Source organism: Sander vitreus, chromosome 7, assembly GCF_031162955.1.
Source record: "Sander vitreus isolate 19-12246 chromosome 7, sanVit1, whole genome shotgun sequence".
Classification (NCBI taxonomy): Eukaryota; Metazoa; Chordata; class Actinopteri; order Perciformes; family Percidae; genus Sander; species Sander vitreus.
Window position 1 is genome coordinate 29939278 of NC_135861.1, and position 21053 is coordinate 29960330.

At 43.5% G+C, this 21053-nt stretch overlaps 1 protein-coding gene across 1 annotated transcript in view; it reads right to left on the reverse strand.

The window, feature by feature from the left end:
- Nucleotides 1–1251: 1251 nt before the first annotated feature.
- The window catches only part of xkr7b (XK, Kell blood group complex subunit-related family, member 7b), an 82372-nt gene continuing 62570 nt past the window's right edge, over nt 1252–21053 (reverse strand). Inside the window, exons 2-4 of the mRNA XM_078254067.1 lie at nt 9275–9474; nt 4785–5004; nt 1252–2059 (exon numbers count right to left, since the gene is read on the reverse strand). Coding sequence (XP_078110193.1) covers nt 1252–2059; nt 4785–5004; nt 9275–9474 — 1228 coding nt within the window. The remainder of the gene's footprint in view (nt 2060–4784; nt 5005–9274; nt 9475–21053) is intronic.

Below are 21053 nucleotides of genomic sequence, written 5' to 3' on the forward strand. Positions count from 1 at the left end.
GGTGGCCGTCATGTTGAATGTAAACAAAAAGCTGCTTGCCGTCGCTGCGCTATTGTCATCGCGTCAAGCCCGCCTCAACAATTGTGATTGGTGCCTCGATTTGGAAAAATTGGAAATGGGCTTGAATGGGCTCTTGGCCAGAATGACTTGCAGAGCAAATCTCAAATTTGCCAAAAGTTCGTCAGGGTTTTCCCAGGCTAGGTGGTTGTGCCAGACTCCCGCCTTTAGCTGAGTCTCTATCTAATCTGTCAGAGAGAGAGCAGGAGTGGAGTTGGAGTTGGAAAGTTTAACGTTGGTAGTCCCCAGAGAAGAAGTTGGTCATTTGCTAAATGTTAGAAGATTGTGTCAAATCGGTCGTTAATACCGTGACTTATAATGTGTCATGTTTAGTTCCATCTTATTTTTAATAGTGTCAAAAAACGTTAGCCGACGTTGTTGTTCAGCAGCTAGCTCAGAGATTATCGGCTAATGAAATTACTGATTTAGCGGGGGGGGGGGTAACACTTTTGCAAGGCACTGTATATGTGTGACATTCTCATTAGGGGCTGAGCCGCCCTAAAGGTCTGATCCTAGAATCGTAAAAAAAAACTAGACATCACTTTTCAGCCAAATTTACCTAAGTTTTAACTGAGACATCAAGTTATTTTTTGCCCTCAAAAGAAAATCCCTTATGCAATATTTATTAGATAGTCTCCATTCTCTGCAGTGTCTAATTTGCTACCACACCAAAAGACTGCATGTCCCGTGCAAACTCCAGTCTTTAAAAGTTCCCTGGTAAGTCTCTGTTGAGTCTCCGGGGTCCAAGGCTCAAGTTCATGCAGCAGACTGTTTCTCAATTATCTCAAACTCCTCAACTTCATCGCTCTCAAATCCTTTTACTTCCTGTTCTGACCATGCAGGACGAAACTAAATCTAACACTCCTTGGTCCCAGGATGAGAAATTACATTTCTCAGCTCCAAGCTTTTTAGAAAAGACGAAGATTATCCCAGTTCAGTGTTACTCCATTAACTTCCCACGGCTCATTCATGCTACGTACTCCCGGACTGCGCCCTAAGGGGAGAGCTTTGGTCCCAGATTGCGCTTCACATTTTACAATCAAGTTTTGACAACCTCGTTTTTGTTAGAGTTGGCTGACACTCGGTGTCTCCTTTCCATGTTTCTCCTGGCGTAGGTAATCCTGGGATGAGAACTGATCTCAGGCTGAGCCTTGGTCCCAGACTGCACCTTGAAATTAAAAAGCCCTTTTTGGGTTAGACAGTTGTTTCATATTCTAATACCTCTTTGCTGCCCATCATGCTACTCCTGTACTGTATCCTGGGGCTGACGGCTGACGTGGTCTCCAGAAGCAGAATGGTCTTGCGGAGGCGGCGATCGATAAAGTGCGCATCCCAGGCCGGGTATCGCTTCCTCGGCAGGTCGATCCGGATCACGGGGCCCTCCTGTGCGCGGGATGACGACGAGGTCCTGTGAAGGAATGCAGGTGAGGATGAAGGAGAGGGACGAACCTGGAAGACGGGCAGGCAACTGTCCCTGTCTCTGTCCTTGTCTCGCTCCCCGGGAACCGGCTCCCCCGTGTCTTTAGTCCTGGGGAGGGTCCTCGGAGGGCTGGTAATGACCATGTCCGTTTGGGACCCTTGGGATGGAGTGAGGCAAGCGTCAATCACTCCCGCTACCCCTCCCGCACCCACCACACCCTCATCCACACAGCCTCCCCACTGTGAGCCCAGAACCGGCCCGTCAGGGTGCAGCCAGCAGTAGTACACCAGCATGAAGAAGGTTCCCAGGGCAAAGCTGCAGGCCACCAGGCACACCACCACTACGGCGTAGGAGTCAGAGGTGGGCGGGCCGCGGTAGGTGTACCAGGCGGCGGTCAGCGCCACGTTCTCGGCCAGTGTCACGGAGTAGTAGACGGTCATGCGGAAGCGGCTGGGGCCCTCCTTGACATTGAACCAGCAGAAGATGTAGATGATGCCCACCACCATGTTGTAGATGATCTCCTCCCACTTGGACATGCAGAAATCGGTCTCACCTTGGATGATCCAGAACGTCATGACACACCTGAAAGACAATAAAAAGTTAGTTAGTAACAACACTACGCCTCCTGTGAATTTTATGATGACTGGTACTAAGGAGAATGTGGTGATTTATAAGATTAACTTAGTTTTTTTTCAACCTGGACAATATTATACAATAACGAAAATATTACGCCGCATTTAACGCAACGTAATTTTTTTCAGAACAAGGTCGTTTTGTTGTTTACTTATTATGAGGCTCATAATACAATAACAGGACAGTTAGACGGCCATCTTTATTACTACTTTCAACCTTGACAAGGGCAGTGTTTACCAGAGACACTCTTTCCGTTCTTACCTCTTACAATAAAAGCCCTTAACATATGCTACACTGCATAACTGTCCCAGCGACATTGGTAGATGACCTGGCGCGAATATTCAAACCTTTTATTGAGCAACTGTTCCAAATTCACATTGCTGCCAGAATGAATAGGTTTGACGCCAATATTCGCAGCTGATAATTTGTCATTTTTATCGTTTATTTTTCACGCCCCCCGCATGTAAAGACTTTTAGGCTACTTTACCAGGACTTGACTATAATGAGTATTTTCTATTTTCTAGAAGAGAACACATAGAAAGAATAGTCTTAGTAGCAATCCTAACATGCATTTTATTATTTCTACATCATTGCTACTGGTCAAACGTTGCAAGGAAACTCCTGCACTCTAACTTGCAAAGATATATTTAATGTAAACCTTTCGGTACTGGACCTTCATCAGGCAAATTAATGCACACAAAACATGCATTTTTCCTGATGAAGTTCTAGTACCAATATGTTGCCAAAGTCAGACAGTGTGAGGGAGTTTCTTTGCAACTTTTGACTTACTCGTCTCTCTCCTACGGACCTGTCTTACATAATAGATGTGTGAAGTATTTTTCTGTTCAGTGTCATTGCTACTACCATCATTGGTGTTATTACTACAGCCACACATTCTCCCACTGTAATTACAACCAGTAAAACAGTATTTGACAATGAGTCCTGGCTTTTTGAGTCCTGGTAATGCATTTCTCTATGAGAAAGGCATTTGGCCCAGACTCCAGTGTTTGTGGTGATATTCATAATTCCAGAGGATGAATCGTAATTATGGCCAAACGTTTCACTGGTGCATAAGAAACATACAAATTGAATGGGCAGATTGCCATGAAATTCACTGATTGGATATGATTCTGGACACCTCTATGTGTCCGTATGTCATGACATAAAAAACGTTTTCACACAATACATCTTATAGTCTAATGAGCTGATTGCAATAGCATTAACTTCACCCTAATTCAGCCTAACTTTTTTTTTTTTTTTAAATGTTACTGACCTTGTAACCTTCCCTCCTGCAAACAAAGTTTACTCTTTTATCCTCTCTACAGGAAATGGTCATAAAAATAACTTTTTTGGATTTTTTAAATGGGGGCTAATAAAGTGGTGCTTTACACTGTAAGTGTGGTTATATAGTGTCTGCTTGGGGATCTAAGCCTCTTTGAGTGGAGGAATGTATTCAAGACACAACAAGGGGTGCAATCACGGAAGGCTTGTATCACGTGGACGTGCCGACAGTTTTGTTGTCATTACTTAGAATTCCTCATGGGGGCGACAGAAACTACGCACTATAGCTTTAAATCAAGGATCTGACAAGTTAAAACATCAATATTGAATCTCTGAGACCACGTCCTTTCTGCACCAATGTCATCAATCTATAAATAATCAGAATGAATTGAATGGAGAGGAAAAGTTTTAAATCAGCCAGTACAAAGTGTACCTCCTTGCAGGAAATAACCGGCAAAGTGCAAAGAAAGCTGTTTTTTTTAACCACACGTTGTGATTTAATACAGTTAATGATTGAGAATGGGTTCATGTTGAAAGGGGATATGTGTACAGTGTTTACTTACATTTACTTAGGAAAGCTGTTTTTCTGCATAGTAATGTAAATAACAATGTATTTCAGTAAATACATGGTTGTATGACTTTCTAAAGGATCTGATTTACTAAAACTATAACACATTCTCACTCCCAGAATGTCAAAAAGCGATGCTTGGTCATGGGCCTTTGGTGTTTGTTACTGATGTAGATGTAGAAGTCTCCTTTAGCGTCTACTCTAGCCCTTTGGCGTCATATTTAGACACGCTTGGTTGGGACTCTTGGCATCACTTTTGTGACGATCTCGGTCGGGAACGATTTTCCGTCATTTTTCAACGTGCGTACGTATGTACGTGTTAGTTAGGGTTAGGGAAAGATTGTGGGTGGGGTTAAAAAATATAGGTTTAACTGACATGCGGTACAAGAACGGGAAAGTTAGGTTTAGGAAAAGATGGTGGGTGGGTTTACAAAATGAACGTTTCAGTGACACGCAGGACGAGAACGGGACATGAAACCCAGTCTCCTGGGTGAAAGTCCCGTGTTGTTTGACCCATCCACCCCCCCAACCTACCACCTTACGTGGATTTTCAGTCTTTCATACTACTCTCTACTGTTGTCTCTCTTAATACTACGTCATCTTACAGCACCGCGGTCGCGCTGCAGAGGCCTGGTGCGTTCCACACAGACGCTGAAGGGGGATTGCTGCGTCGGTATCTGATGCTGAGAACCACTGACCAAGTGTCAGTATTTGACAACTTGGGAATAAGAACGGGCTGAAAACTATTATTAAAAAAACACAATTTTCAAATGCTAAGCTTGTGATTGTGGAGCCAGCCTCTTTGCAGCAGGCGACATGGCGCACCAGTGGCTGACGATAAATATGCCGAAGTAGAGCTGGAAGACGGAGGCGAAGAGGGCGAAGGCCACGGTCCGCGCCCCGATGGTGAAGAAGTGCCACAGCATCTGGGTGATCACAGCCTTGTAGGACATGGGCAGCTTGTCGTCGCGGGAGTCCCGGAGAACCTTCTGGTAGGAGGCGATCATCCAGGCAAGAGAGACCAGGGAGGCCGAGGCCGAGAGACCTGGAGGGACAGAGGAAGAGAGAGAGAGAGAGAGAGAGAGAGAGAGAGAGAGAGAGAGAAAATATAAGAGGAAGGGAAGGAAGAGGCACAAATAGAAAGACATTTGGGTGATGAAAATGAAAGAAAGAAAGGGAGATGACAATGACAATAAAGTCTACTATAACAAACTGACATTAAACACCAATAAAGAGCTCAACAGTGTGGTTCTGAAAGTAAAAATCCCGTTCATTTTCTTCATTAGGATTTTGATTATTAGCAATAATGTTTAAACCATCCTGAGCTGAGATTGTGAAACAAAAGGTTTCTGCCCCTGTAGAAGCCACAAGTCTGTATGAAATCAACCTTATTTTAAGAAAAACATAATAATAATTTTATTCACAATTTTATGGAGAAGTACTACACCACCCACAATCCTAAGCACTCCAGCGACGTCTCTGATTGCTGGAGCTTGCTGACCCACAAACGGTTAGTGAGCTGCTACCACTGAAGTCTAGTTTCTGTACGCAGTCTTATACCTTTGCCTGTTTTGCTGTTTTCAAAATGTTCTTATGTGTGGCATCGAATGTTTTACAGTCACCGTTCATCTTGTAGCTGGTTGGCTTGGTTCCAGACCCACAACTCTTTATATAAGCATTTAATGAAAAGTCAATGGAGACAATTAACAGGGAAAATCACTTCCGGAACCAGAGCCCTTCGAAAAGTGGGAGGTCACTGTTGACTCTATTACAGTCAAAACAACTTGAACTTTGGAGTGTCTCCAATGTGGAATCGATTAATGGGCTCTCAACTCGTCAACGGTGATATTGTAAGACACAATTATAATCTACCCCTCCAACGTATTGCAGATATATCAGTATAGATGTATCTGCAATATATATATATATATATATATATATATATATATATATATATATATATATATATATATATTCAAAGATATATACGTTATTGTCCACTGCATCCTTTGACAGCTTATCCTCCATCAAACATCAATGGGAGAGGGACTTGGGCATATCTCTGACTAATGCAAAGTGGGATATGGTTACCAGAAACACAACAGCTTTATCTAAATGTGTAAGATACAAAATTCTTCAAATTAAAGTACTACACAGAGCGTATGTAACCCAGAGCAGACTTAACAAAATGGACAACTCCCTCTCACATCTATCTTGGCATGGTTGCAGTGAGACAGGGACACTGATACACCTCACGTGACAGTGCCCTGCAGTGAAGAGTGTATTTGGAAAGAAGTTAATATATCTAGATTGTCTTCCATTCTAAATGTAAAAATACCACTCTGCCCACTCATCTGCCTTCTAGGCAGTAAGGTAGATAATATACAGTCAACACTTATCCAACGCATCATCGCTTTGGCCTTTTTGTCTGTGAAGCGAATTATTATGATGAACTGGAAAACTCATTAACCCATCTGCTTTTACACAGACAATTGGTTAAAAGACTTTCTAGACTTGCTGTCAATGGATTGAGCACTAGCTTGAGGACAGAGCATTAGCCCTCTATGAAGTTGACCGAGGAGAAGAAGGACCCTGGATCTCTATAAGGCTATACTTGGAAAAACTGGACATATACAGTAAATCAATTTAGGTTCTGCAGCTGTCCCCCTCCCCTCACCCCCCCCGTCTGTTGTATTGTAATTTTTGATGAGCTTGTGGTCTTGTGATCCACCGATTAGGTAAAAACTAATTGCAGTATAGAAATACCGAATGTATTTTTAAGGTAGAGCATGAAAGGAAACAGTAGTATGAGAAATAATCTTAACTCAACGTGAAGGAGCTTGAGTTAAGAGGGAGCTTTTAACCGTACCTCGCAACAAACATTTGGTAGAAATCTTTAAAAAGAAAGCAAGTAAGTCTCCCTTGACTTATGTTGTTTTTTTGTCAAATGTTTAAGGTAGTTTAGAAACAGTGATACCATAATACATGTTGGCCATCGAAGAGCACTGACAAGTTTATTTCTGGCTTAATATTAAGTTGGGACTGGCCATCCTTCCCCCACTCCCCCCTTAGAACTGCCACTGAATTCCCTCCTCTGTGTTCTGGCAGCTTTAAAAGTGGATTTAGAGCATTGAATTATTGCATGGTTTAATTTTTTTTTTTTTATGGTGTTTTATGTAATTGTATATTTAAATTCAGTGTGTTTTGAGAAGTGTTTTTCTTGGTTGCATGTTTTACAGTGCATTTTTACGGTGGCCCTGAAGTGCAAATCACAACAGCAAATAGAAAAACGCAACAGCAAATCATGAAAACACGACAGCAAATAGGAAAACACGACAGCAAATATGAAAACACGACAGCAAATATGAAAACACGACAGCAAATAGGAAAACACGACAGCAAATATGAAAACATGACAGCAAACATGAAAACACAACGGCAAACAGGAAAATACGACAGCAAATATGAAAACACTTCAACAAATATAACTTCTACCGGAAAAGGTAGGGCCTATCTAGTAGAGGATGGACCCTCCTGATTGGACAGGCGGACTGTCTGTCTTTTGACAGGAAAGACAGGTGAAAAACACGGAAAAGCGCCTACTTTTAACAGAGAGACAGTCCGGCTGTCCTTTCAGGAGGCTCCGTCCTCTGCTAGATAGGCCCTACCTTTTCCAGTAGAAGTTAATGCCGTTTTGTTTTCGTATTTGCTGTCGTGTTTTCATATTTGCTGTCGTGTTTTCCTATTTGCTGTCGTGTTTTCATATTTGCTGTCGTGTTTTCATATTTGCTGTCATGTTTTCATATTTGCTGTCGTATTTTCCTATTTTCTGTCGTGTTTTCATATTTGCCGTTGTGATTTGCACTTCAGGGCCACCGTACATTTTAGCTGCAGGAGCGGTTTTTCGGAATGTTTTTATACCAACATCCTTTACTTGATACATTTTGTCCTTTTATAAAAACAAAACTGAATGAAGAATGCGACATGAACCCAAACTGACCACAGCCATGACCTAAGGAACAACCACCTCGGGCTGATATTGGAGTTTACAAGTCAGATCAATGACATGACATTTCCTGGAATGCAGCTTAAGAAAAAAAGACCAAAGCAGCTGCAGAAGAAATTAACCCAAAACAAAGGGGATTATGGGTAGAAAGAGACAGATGCCGTTTGTTATGCTTTTGGGAAGCCCAGGAAATCCCAACATTTGTGAATTGTACTACTGTACAACAGATGACTCGAATGATTAATTGGCAGCACTGACAGTTGATCAGTTTGATTGGTTGGCTGATGGATGAATCAATAAGCTCTATCAGAACCAAAGTGAGTGGGAGAGTCTGGACTGCATAAGTGGCCACATTTAAAAACATGAATGCCTATTAGCAGACGGTAGGCTACCCAAAATAGACAGAAGATTATGTGTGTGTGTGCTCTGATATTTGCATCTTTGTGAGGACTTTACACCTTGAGAGAGAGAGAGAGAGAGAGAGAGAGAGAGACAGAGACAGAGAGAGAGAGAGGACATTTTGTCTGCTCCTTTACTTCTTCCAAACACACGTACAAATACATGTGCGGGACTTGGACCGGCCACCCTTGGGTTCCCTAGCCCAGTCAGTCCCCACGCATTGAGCTGATGCTGACCAAAAGATGGCCTAAGTGTAGAAGCTCCTCCTGAGCCAACACAGGTACCTTCTCCCTGGGAGCCGTTAAAGCTCCACTGGACTTCTTGTCTTTCCAGCAGAGAAACTGAGAGCCAGGCACGTCTTTCACTGTCCTGTGTCCCGTCATAGAATGTGTGGACTTAACTTGCAAATTTGAGAATGTACATCACTCAGTTTGTCATTTATTTGTTGGTCACGTGTGTGTGTGTGTGTGTGTGTGTGTGTGTGTGTGTGTGTGTGTGTGTGTGTGTGTGTGTTCTTAGGTTCCATGTGTGTCCCACGACTGTGTTTTTTTCAAACATGTGTCTGACTTCACTTTTGTGCAGCCAGTTGTGTGTGTATGCTGAGAGTGTGCAGTGTGTGTGTGTGTGTGTGTGTATCTGAGTCTGAGTGAGTGACTGTGTGTGTGTGTGTGTGTGTGTGTGTGTGTGCGCGAGAGAGAGTTTTGTTTTATTCATCAAAGTCCAATCTGCTTCTTGTAAGATGTGCATGAATAAAGCATAGACTTTCCTACTGATATCTGCCCTCAACACTCAGTCTGACTTCATTATAGCAATATTGCTGTGTCCCAAACACAATTTTATCATATTAATCAAAGGCAATCTGTCAATCAAACTTTACAAACGGTTGAAGCCGGAGGTTGATCTCACTCACCCTGCAGAGGGAGGACGGTGTTTCCGTGGATCATGATGCTCAGCTGGAGGACGAGCTGCGGAGCCGACTTCAGGAAGGCCTCCAGGAGGCGCAGCATGGTGATGTCAGCGCTCTCAAACATCAGCCGCCAGTGGAAGTGGCGACGGGGCCCGTTGCTATGCAAACGGCTCTGGGCGCCAAGGTAGAGGGCGTGGATATACCTGCAGGCGAGAGGCACAGCAATTGATATTTGTTGTTTAATCAATTTTTTTTCTTCTTTATTTTTAATTCAAATTGCCATTTGTTCTTGCTCCCACAATGTTTATTATTTATATTTCCTGTTGCTGTGCATTATTTCAACCAATCAGATCTTCTACAGGAACAGCCGACCAAACTGAAAAGCCACTGAGATCTTCAGAAAGCAATGAAGTGATCGTTGATCACAGGTTTCAACAACTGGAGCGCAAGACAACACGATAAACAGCCAGATACTGTCTAACCTCTGTGGGGCTTGGCCAACACCCAAATACAATGGAGGTGAACATGAATCTGTTTCCTACTCTTGAATGATGATGTCCTGCATGGTGTCTATACACCAACGCTGTCCTGATTACTCGGGATAATCCACAGCAGTGATCTCACATACGCCGATAAACAACAACAACAATTTTCTAGCATTAACATTTACTGTTCTAGGATGTTTAACAATGGGTTTTTTTCTCATTTGGCAAATGCACATCTTACTCTCCTTTAACAATTACATCAAGTGTGAACACTATACTATATGTAATCACTCACATTCAAACATGAAAAAACAGGATATCAGTCAGGGAGGCGTGAGGTGTTTTTTTTTGGGAAGGCAGTAATCGCACCGCTTCCCAGCATTTGACGTTTGATGGGCTTGCCACTAGCAGTTATACATTTTTTCTTCAATGACCACTGACAGGCAAAGAAAACTACACAATCTTACAACCGCGATGGCTGCACCTGATTGGATGAATGCGTTAATTGTTGGGCTGTCTGCTTCCCGATTTCTAAACGGGCTCGTTTGGAAACTTCCTCTTACTTTCCGAAAATAGTTCCCTGAAATGTGTTTCTGAAAACATTTAGGCGAGAAATAAACTACGCAGCTGCTGAATCTGGCTTCCTTTTAGATCAACAATGCTCAGTTGAAAAGATTTTCGGGACTTTCGAGAGGCGGAGATTTGCAGTGAGGCCCCTGGTTTGCATTAAAGTAGCCTGGACCTCCACTTTATGCAAATGAAGGAGGGTGCAACTCGACGCCCTGTCTCTCGAACCTCACCGCAGCGCTACCAGAATGCATTGCGCGGCTGCCTACATACACAGACAAATGAATGGGTAGCATGGAAATGACGGTCCTGTGGACATGTACCGTCAGGTGTTGGGGTATAATGAATTGGGTTGGGTATCGTTTGGATTATTACGATTCCGATGACAAACCGGTACTTTTAAAACAATTCCGGTTGCGTAGGAACCAGTTCCATAGTGGAACCGGGTTTCGGTACCCAACCCTAACAATGAAGGGAGTTAATAATGCTAAAACAACTCAGTTTTGCTTCCACATTTAAGAGCAGCAGTCTTCATTTAAACACAAGTAAGTACAAAGGTATAACAGTATAAAAACCCTAACGACATCTTCCAGGAGAAAATGTGAACCCCTCAGCACGCTGTTCTCAGAGTGTTTACCTTCACCTGTCACTGTTCAACTCGGAATGTGCTTCTGTTATAGCCGTTTCTCCGTGTCAGTGACGGTATTGGTCGCCAGGTTGCAGCGGGTCAGCTGGCGTACGCTGGAGAGTAGCCAAGACATACTGACGTGAGGGGAGGAGGGTGCAAAGCTGTTCAAAGATCTGAAATGCTTCTGTTTGTCGGAGGTTTTATTTTCACTTGCTGGTGCAGCATGAGGTCGCATTAAAGAGACGCCGCTGTCAACAGGACTGGAGTTTGATGGAAAAACAGAAGATATGTTTTTGGAAAACCAGTTTATAATATGATTCAGGGAAGTTAGAAGGCAGACGTTTTATGCTGACGGGGAACGTGAACACAGAGTGTACTGTATATTGTTGTTGTGCATGCAATGATAAATGCTTACAGCAAAATACAGCAGTGAAACAAGTTGATTTCTAACGAAAATTAGAGTTAAATTATCACACTACCTGCAGATATCTGCACGTGTTTTAGTATAAGATGGAAATCTGCAACACGGATGATTCAAGTTTTATGCTAGAAAATTATGTTTTCTGTGACGAGTGGTTGCCAAGGAGACATTGCTTCATTTAAGGGCTTCACTTAGATGGATTGGGTATGGGAGGAAGGAGTGATGCATCATGGGAGAGAAGCGGGTGGCAGACGGTAGTAGTAGTGCAGCAGGACGGACGAGTTGTGGAAGAGAAATGGAGCTCGCTTGAGGAAAAGTGAGACGACACTCACTTCCTGCGCTTCTGCATCCCCAAGCAGATTTTAAATAGAGAGGTAAAAGTAACCCAGACGTGTGCACGCACGCACGCACGCACACACAAACACGTCAGCTGATCTGTGCTGTTCTGTTTAAGCCTGCAAAACACAGACGTGTGTGTGTGTGTGTGTTAGATGCACACAGCATTTCTACACATGTAAACGCAGACACACATATGATATGTCTCACACATGCGTGCACACACACACACACACACACACACACACACACACACACACACACACACACACACACAGACAGACAGGCAGGAAGGCCAACGAGGCAGCCTGCTGGAAATCTGTAGCTCTGCAAATAATTTGCTGTCCAAGCACTGCTGGCACTCCTCCATTCAATCCTTTAGGCTCTCGGTCTCTCTCCCTCCATCTCCACCTCTGTGACTCTTTATTTGTCTGTGTCTGTTTTTTTTTTGTTTTTTTTGTATTTCACTCTTTTATCTCTTTTATATCTGATCTCTTTATTGATCTTCTCCTTTCTGCGGTTTCTTTTAGCAGGGTTTGGGACGGCAGTGTTGGTGGCTCAGTGGGGCAATCCCTTTGCTCCAGACAGAAATAACTCAACAACTATTTGATGGATTGCCATGACATTTTATACAGACACTCATGTCGCCCCTCAGGGTGAATTACAATGCTTTAATGTTTCATCTAGCGCCATTTTCACCTCAAATTTTTCATTTGTCCAACACTTTGGTTTAAGACCAAATACCTGCAAAATGAATGACATTCCCATCAGCCTCAGCTGTATTTAGGGTTTAGTGTTAATTGGCAAATATTAGTGTTTTACACATTTAATTTGCATAGGAAAGGGGTGTCAATGGGACTTTGAGGTTCTATGTATGTCCTATTTACCCACCGAACTGTCATTATTTAACTATGACAAGGTAAACTCGGTTTTGCATTCTATCACCCCTTTAATGAATTAATGCAATTAAGGTATTTTCAAACATCATGAGTTCTGATTTATTGATTATGATCATGTCTTCTTCATTAGTAAGTCTGTAGTTAAAGTGACAGGCTAAATAAACTGAATTGTAGTTTTGAGATCATGATTAACTAAACATTGCTTCTTCATGACTTCATCATGTTTGTGGCCCTTTCCAATAAAGCGCTGAACAGGTCCATCTTTAACATTGATACATAAGATGCATGAAGCCATGCATGAATTCATGATAATTCACGTACCATTATTATAAAGTGTTACCCACGTCGTTAACGTTGAAAAACAGCTACAGCTTGGTCAGCTTTAGGCACCAAAACTACTTAGTTAAGTTTAGAAAAAGATCAGGGTTTGGGTTCAAATCAGTATATGTGTTAGGCCACGTTACCTGACTTTAAAGACCTGCCTCTGGCTATTTATCTGTTTTCTCTTTTTTTCTCTCCCTTGTCATATGTCTCATATGTTGGGTATCTTTCATCCTCTTCATCTCTTCATCCATCATCTTTCTTTCAGTGTTATATTTTTCTCTCTCTCAATTTATCTTCATCTGTCTGTTTTTCTGCCTCCTTTCTTTTGCTTGTTATCTCTCATTTTGTTTCTCTCTCAATCCAATTTCATGCAGCTATTGTCTCTCTCTTTCTCTCCATCCAATTTATTTCCCTCTTCCCTCAGGCGTTCTCTCTGCCTTGAGCCTCCAATCTATAAAATCTATATGAATCCTCTCCTCTCCACTCTCTACTCTTTCCTCCGTTACTCCTCTTTACTCCTCCGCTGTATTCTTACTTTATCCTTCTCTCCGGCCCAAAGTCTACTATCTACAAGGCCACAGTTGGACCGCTGAGACCCTGAACATTTGTGAAAAGAGCTGAAGTGTCTGTGTGTGTGTGTGCAGAGAATTGCTGCCAAGTGTGATGGTGTGCCAAGAATTAACCCGAGGAGAGAGAGAGTCACACACAGAAGAAATTAAACTGTTACACACACTGCATTTGAATCCCCTTTTAATGAATATTACAGGTCAACAGTGGAATCAGCAGCGAAAAAGGAGACAGAGTCAGAGATTTGTAATTTGACTGAAATACCCAGAAGTATTAACCTGACTCCGTCAGATGGATTGCTTCGCATTTGCTCGGCATATCCACCTGGGAACTTTCCGTTGGAGAACTTTTGGGAAGGGGCGAAAATACTGGTTAGCTGATTGGATAAACCATCTGTCTATCACCACCTATGTTGGTGATAGACGGGCCAAATCAACCAATCAGATAAACGATACATCAACCTCTTGCCAAAACCAGTCGAGAGAAGAGCAAAAACTTCTTTTCCCCAGAGAAAAGCCTCCAGTGACGTTTTTTGCTCTTCTTTCAATGAAGGAATACTTTCTAATTCGGATAAAACGTGCGCGATAGCTACACTCATCTCATCCGTGGAAGCCGCCGCGTTGTTTAGACTGAACAGTCGCTCCTCGTTGCGTCACACCTAAACCCGCCTCAAAACCAACGCTGATTGGTCCGTAGTTTGGCGAACGGCTCCACATTTTCTCCGTCTCAAGATGCCAGACTGATCTGCGGGTGGAAAACTGGAGCTCGCGAGATCAGGACGGTCTCACGAGGCTACAGAAGTATAGCAGCAGCAGCGCTTTCAGCATCAGTGCAGTCCGATTATCGCATACCTAAAATCAAACTATTTGCAGCGTTATTTCAGAAGATCTGAAGATCTGGAGAGTTAACTATGTACATTTACTTAAGAAACGTACAAATTAAAGCTACTTGTACTTTACTGGTCTCTTCATTCACTTTCTCCTTCTAATCAACCATTCAGAGGAAAGTATTATACTTTTACGTAACTTCGCTACATTAATCTTCAGCTTTAGTTACTTTGGGAAATAGGATTTTGGCCAACTTTTACATCTGAACATGTACAAGTACAGCCGAAACAGTTAGTCGTTCATCATTTCCAACTACTTTGATAATCGTTTGTTGAATGCACACATATTTCACGGCTACAGCTTCACAAATGTGAATTGCTGCTTTTTCTTGTATTTATTTCAATTGATTTTTCAATCATGTTGAGGTTTGGACTGTTGGTTAGATAAACCCAACATTGTGAAGGTGTCACTTTGGGCTCTGGACAGTCTTGCATTGCCAGACCCTCCTCAAGTTCCTTCCCGACGCTATGTTGCCGAGGCACCGTTGCTCCGTCCGGCGCTTAGAGCCGCCCAAGATGATTGTGATTGGTTTAAAGAAATGCCAATAAACCAGAGCATGTTTTTCTCCCATCGTTGGACAAAACAAACATTGTGAAGGTGTCACTTTGGGCTCTGGATAGTCTCGCATTGCCAGACCTTCCTCCACAGCGCTGCGGAGGAGGGTCTGGCTAGTCCACACAGCATTCCAGGATGGGAGAAAAACGTGCTCTGGTTTATTGGCATTTCTTTAAACCAATCACAATCATCTTGGGAGGCTCTAAGCGCCGGACGGAGCAACAGTGCCTCGGCAAAATAGCCTCGGGAAGGAACTTGAGGAGGGTCTGGCAATGCAAGACTACCCAGAGCCCAAAGTGACACCTTCACAATGTTGGGTTTGTCTAACCAACAGTCCGAACCTCAACATGATTAATAAAACATAAATTGAAGTAAATGCTGTGAGGACTAGCCACAGCTTCCTCCGCAGCATTGCGGAGGAAGGAATGGCAATGGGACACTATAGTGTACAAACCATGCGACTGACCAACAGATTTTCTGGGTGAAAGTCTTGTGTTTTCCCCTTAACTTCTTTCAGGACATGAAATCCGTGCCCCCCCGCTTGAAAGACCTGTGCTTTAGGACTCACCAATCCGCCCTGACCTGCTCTCTATGCAGACCACAGCCAGTTAGCACAGACCAACTGAAGCAATGTGCTGCATGCTTCAATAAATACGTGGAATGCATACAGATTACAGTGCTTTACTTTTTGTATCTATATGTATGGATGGTTCCTGAGAACAGCCTGGAATGTCACCCGAGGGGAGCGCTGTTTGTTTCCTACCGGCAGTAAATACTGTTTCCTTTCACCATGACGACGATGATTCACTAGAGCAGGGACTTTGCTGTCTGGAGACCCCCAGGGGGCCATGAAAAGCTTTCAGATTCATTCATTTAAATGATCTCTTTTGAAAGTCAAAACAACCTAAAAAGAGGTCATCCGGCTGTAAGTGGTTTAGAAGGTATTTGTCGTTGCTGTTAACACTTACATTTGAATGACGACTAGTGTGCACTTCCGTTTCATAATTACCATCTTTGTAATAATAATTATTGTCACTGCTAAAGCCTGCATCAATTCAGAGGCGGCAGATTTCTCATCATTCCGGCTCATTGACTTGAAATTGATCAGCAGACGTACACAGCGAGAGGCGGTAAACAGAAGGTCAGGAAACAGATTTTAGAGTCAGGAGTAATTAATGATCCGTTTTTACCTGGAGGAAACAAACCAGACTAATAATAACTTTGACGGAAATAGAAGTGGATAGTTGCCACCAGGAGGCTGTAATAACTGTTAAATCACTCCATTATTTCCTAACGAGTCATTTGATATCTGCTGCAAACAAGACGGATGACATCTCTGTACGGTTTCATGATGTCATAACGCTGCGTTTCAACCACGGTGACGTCACTGACAGCGCGGCCATGACTGCGAATCCTCCATCGACGAGAGAGAAAGGAGAGCAGGGGGAGGGAATAGAAACAGAAGCTGTGTTCGAAACGGTTCCCTCATTCACTCACTCACCACTCCGCTGGGTTGTTTGTGTGATGGAGGCGGGCGCGCCCAGCATCATGTAAACAAACCAAAACAGAAATACTTCTAAGTCCCTGAAACAAACTGAGCACTCAGTAAGTAGAGAATAGTAAACTGGTGTATCGTCGGCTGTGGCTCGGGTGGTAGAGTGGTAACCTGACAATTGGAAGGTTGGTGGTTCGATCCTTGGCACTGCAGTTCCATGTTGAAGTGTCCTTGGGCAAGATGCTGAACCGTGAGTTGTTCCTGGCGCTGCGCCATTGGAGTGTGACTGTATGGTGAATGGTTCCTGTATATTTCGAGTAGTTCTCAAAGACTTGAAAAGCGCAATATATATAGACAGTCCATTTATATATGTTACATTTCCACGGTTTAGAAACCAAAGCCATTTCTCCTTTTCAGTTTTTGCGGGTGCCTCCGCTTCTTCTTCTCCTCCTGGAAAACACAGCCCCGTTGCATTGTGGTATACGGGAGTAAAATGTAGGGTACGTTGAATGTTCACTCAAATTAGCTGTGCATTGTGGGTATTTTATAGTGGACTATATAGTGAATGAAATTAACTGGAGAGAATTGGAACACCACTACAAAATGGGGAACACACTACATAGTGGACTATTTCTGTGATAGGGAACGGTTTCCAACACAGCTAGAGAGAGAGAGAGAGAGAGAGAGAGAGAGAGAGAGAGAGAGAGAGAGAGAGAGAGAGAGAGAGAGAGAGAGAGAGAGAGAGAGAGAGAGAGAGTGAGAGAGAGAGAGAGTTGATCAAAGACTCGACTGGAGTTCTGACCCGCCCCCTCGTCAGTCTCCACGGTGATAAATTGGGACCATCAGCAGGCTTTTAACGAGCTGGCGGCCGCTAATCTATTAGCTCGACTCACACATTCCCCATTTCTTCACGTCTATATATCCTGCAAATCCTTTCAGCCCAAAACCCTTTCTTCGTGCTAATAAAGCAAATTTGAATTGAATTGAGAATTGACAGAGATGGAGACATGAGAGCGCATCAACCAAAACAAATTTGAAACAAAATTAAAAGTTGAATATGCAGAACATAGGAGAAATGAAAAATTACAACGCAAACTCCTCGGTTATCAATCCCTGAACAGAGATATGGCAGAAGAACTCTCTGTACATACTGCCACCAGGAGAGAGAGAGAGAGAGAGAGAGAGAGAGAGAGAGAGAGAGAGAGAGAGAGAGAGAGAGAGAGAGAGAGAGAGAGAGAGAGAGAGAGAGACGGAGAGAGAGAGAGAGAGAGAGGTAGAGAGAGAGAGAGAGAGAGAGAGAGAGAGAGAGAGAGGGAGAGAGAGGGAGAGGGAGAGAGATAGGGAGAGGGACAGAGAGAGAGAGAGAGAGAGAGAGAGAGAGAGAGGGAGAGAGAGAGAGAGAGAGGGAGAGAGAGAGAGAGGGAGAGAGAGGGAGAGGGAGAGAGATAGGGAGAGGGAGAGAGAGAGAGAGAGAGAGAGGGAGAGGGAGAGAGGGAGAGAGAGGGAAAGGGAGAGAGAGAGGGAGAGGGAGAGAGAGAGAGAGAGAGAGAGAGAGAGAGAGAGAGAGAGAGAGAGAGAGAGAGTGATAAGTAAAGTTTATTATACTGTTTATTGTGTTCTGTCTGTGTATTTGGACAAATTGTATGTTGATGCTTTGGCAACATTGTTATTAAAACTTTATTGCCAATAAAGCCCCTTTGAATTTGAGAGAGAGAGAGAGAGAGAGAGAGAGAGAGAGAGAAATAGAGCTTTCTTTAACCTTCATCACTTGTCTGAAGAGACTCTCAACCTGCCTATTATCATGCCAGCAATCAGAGGCAATTTATTACCTCTCTATATGTGTGTGTATTTATGTGTGTGTGTGTGTGTGTGTGTGTGTGTGTGTGTGTGTGTACATTTACAAACACCATGATCAAACGTCTCTTATGAAACACATCGTGCTGGTTCTCACTTCTGATTGGCTGATTCCCATTGGAAGCTGTTCTGCAATAGCCTGTTGTGCAATTGTGCTGCAATGACGGTGCAGAGATGCTGAGAGAGCAGATGCAGAAGACCCGGAAACGCTGACCAATCAGAGCAGACTGGGCTTTTTCTGGAGGGGCGCTTAGAGAGACTAGGCTAGGGCGCGCTTCAAACACATAGTGTGAGCAGTACCGGAGTGAAATTAGAGCGGGATGCAGCGGAAAATAAGGCAATGATCCAACTTTTAAAAACAAAAACCGCTCTGAGCTTCTTCCAAAATCCTCCAGCTCACACTCTGCTGCTCAGCCCTATTAACTGTTACACTGCCGAACGGCATGCTGGGTACAACTCGCTTGCCGTTGCTCGCTACAGTACATTCAAGAACAGATGACCAGAGATGTTGCATTGTAGCAACAATCAAACATTTCAAGCATCAGCGATCTAACTTTTAGATTGAGCGTTCCCAGAAATAGCCTGCTCCCAAATAAATAGCTGTTAGCAAGTGACGCTCTAGCATTTCCAGGGGACGCAGCTATGTCCTGGCAGGTTTGTTGCTCAGCATCCGAGGAAGAGCAGGGTTGAGTGTGAAGCAGCAAGCAGCGATACCGAAGGGCCAAGCAATCGGCCAACCCGTTCCCAACAGGCACTGCAGTAGTGTTTAAAAATGCAGCGTTGATATGGAGCCACACAGGCATACGTTACTGTATCAGCATCATGGCAGAGCACGAGCACACCCCCCCCCCCCACCCCCCCGGAAGAGATGAAAAAAAGCTCCCTGCAGTGGGTGGATGGAGGTTAGAACAGTCGACCTCTTGCTAGTCTGGGAATAATGCAGCTGTCAAAAATCTCAAATTAAATACACACAGGACAGCCCTGGGCTCTGCAGCCCACTCACACACACACACACACACACACACACACACACACACACACACACACACACACACTTGTTTACATGCAGGCAGACACACACAGCCAGCTATAATCCCACACAGGCACATTTACACATGGAGTAAATATAAACACTCACACATACAGCACTAAAAGTGGTATAAAGTGCATTTGGTGTTTGAACACGTTTAACTTCATTTCCTGGATCACCAACATTAGGGTGTAATAAGGGCTCATGCGCCAATTTCGAATCAAATATAATAAATACAGACCTTTTCCTGCCACAGATCACGTGCATAAGAGACCCTGTAAAGGCTACTTTCATGTACTCTAGCGCAGTGGCTCTCATCCTTTTTGAGTCGCGACCCCCCCCCCCAAGAATAATGAGGTTGGTGTTCGCGACCCCCCCTAACCCCTTCGACGACGAGAGAAAGACAGCTGTTGATTATTATGAATGCTTTGATTAATACATGTAAGCAAACCATGCTGCTTGCTTTAATAGTTTAGTTTAAATCTTTAGCAGCTAGCACCTAGCTACCTTGGCCAATGTGCTCCAGGCTCTGTGTATTTTTGGATGCGTTTGTGACTTTTTCTCTCCCCGTGAGCCGCCTTCAGACCTCGTTCTGTGTTCCAGGTCCTCCTGATTTACACATGAAGCTCTGAATATAACACGAGATGTGTGTCGTGCCGTGTTACAGATAGATGTTCGATAAATAGGTATCAAAAACGTATGAATAAAGAAATAATGAATAATTGCTACTATTGTTTCACTCTGATTTATTAATGCATGCCAAAGTGAAAAAAAAAAAGCTCACTAGTAATGCTCAGAATCTTTTATTTGTGCTATTTGAAGCGTCATTGACATAGTTTTTATCGCCACCTACTGGCTCTGTGTGCGCGCTTGGAGTCGTTTTTTGTGTGGACAAAGATATATACGTTTTTTGGTCGACTTTTTTCAAAAATATCCAGTTACGTGTAGACAGGGCCTAAAAGAGTCCTGAAAATTGTAGGGAATTCAACGTGTGACTATTCTGCAATTACAACTTGTGGCCACAGAGGCCACTGTTTGGCAACAGATGTGCTGGATACAGATGTTATCAGACTGTACTGATGTCGTAGATGTACTGTCTAGATATCCATGAACCGTCACAATGTTCCTTTTATTTCCTTTAATGTTATTTTGCTCTTTCCCATTTTTACTGCAAGTTGGGGAATAATGTGGACTGTTTCACCGGCAGATGTTCTTGGAGTCGGGATCTCTCTTTGAGTTTGAACAGGTGTTGCTGATGTTGCAACCCGTTCTCATTTCCAACTCATCAAATACTGACGCTTGGTCAGTGGCTCTCAGTGTCAGATAGCAATGCAAAAATCAGCTCCTTCCTTACCGCGGTTGCTGGCGTTCCAGTCTGACCGGAGGCCCTTTGCTGCATGTCATCTCCCCTCTCTCTCCCCTCCCTTCCTGTCTACAGCTGTCCTAACATTTAGGCAAAAAGCCTCCCAGAAAAAAAACTTAAATTAAACAAAAATCACCCTTCGGCGTCTGTATGGGACCTGCATAGCAGCAGCTCGACCGTGGCGCTGTAAGATGACATAGTATTACGAGAGACAACGGTGGCGAGTAGTAGGAAAGACCGAAAATCCAGGTAATGAGGTTGGTTGGGGTGGTGGATGGGTCAAACAACACAGGACCTTCACCCAGGAGACCGGGTTTCATGTCCCATTCTTGTCCCGCATGTCAATGAAATGTAAATTTCTTTAAATGAAG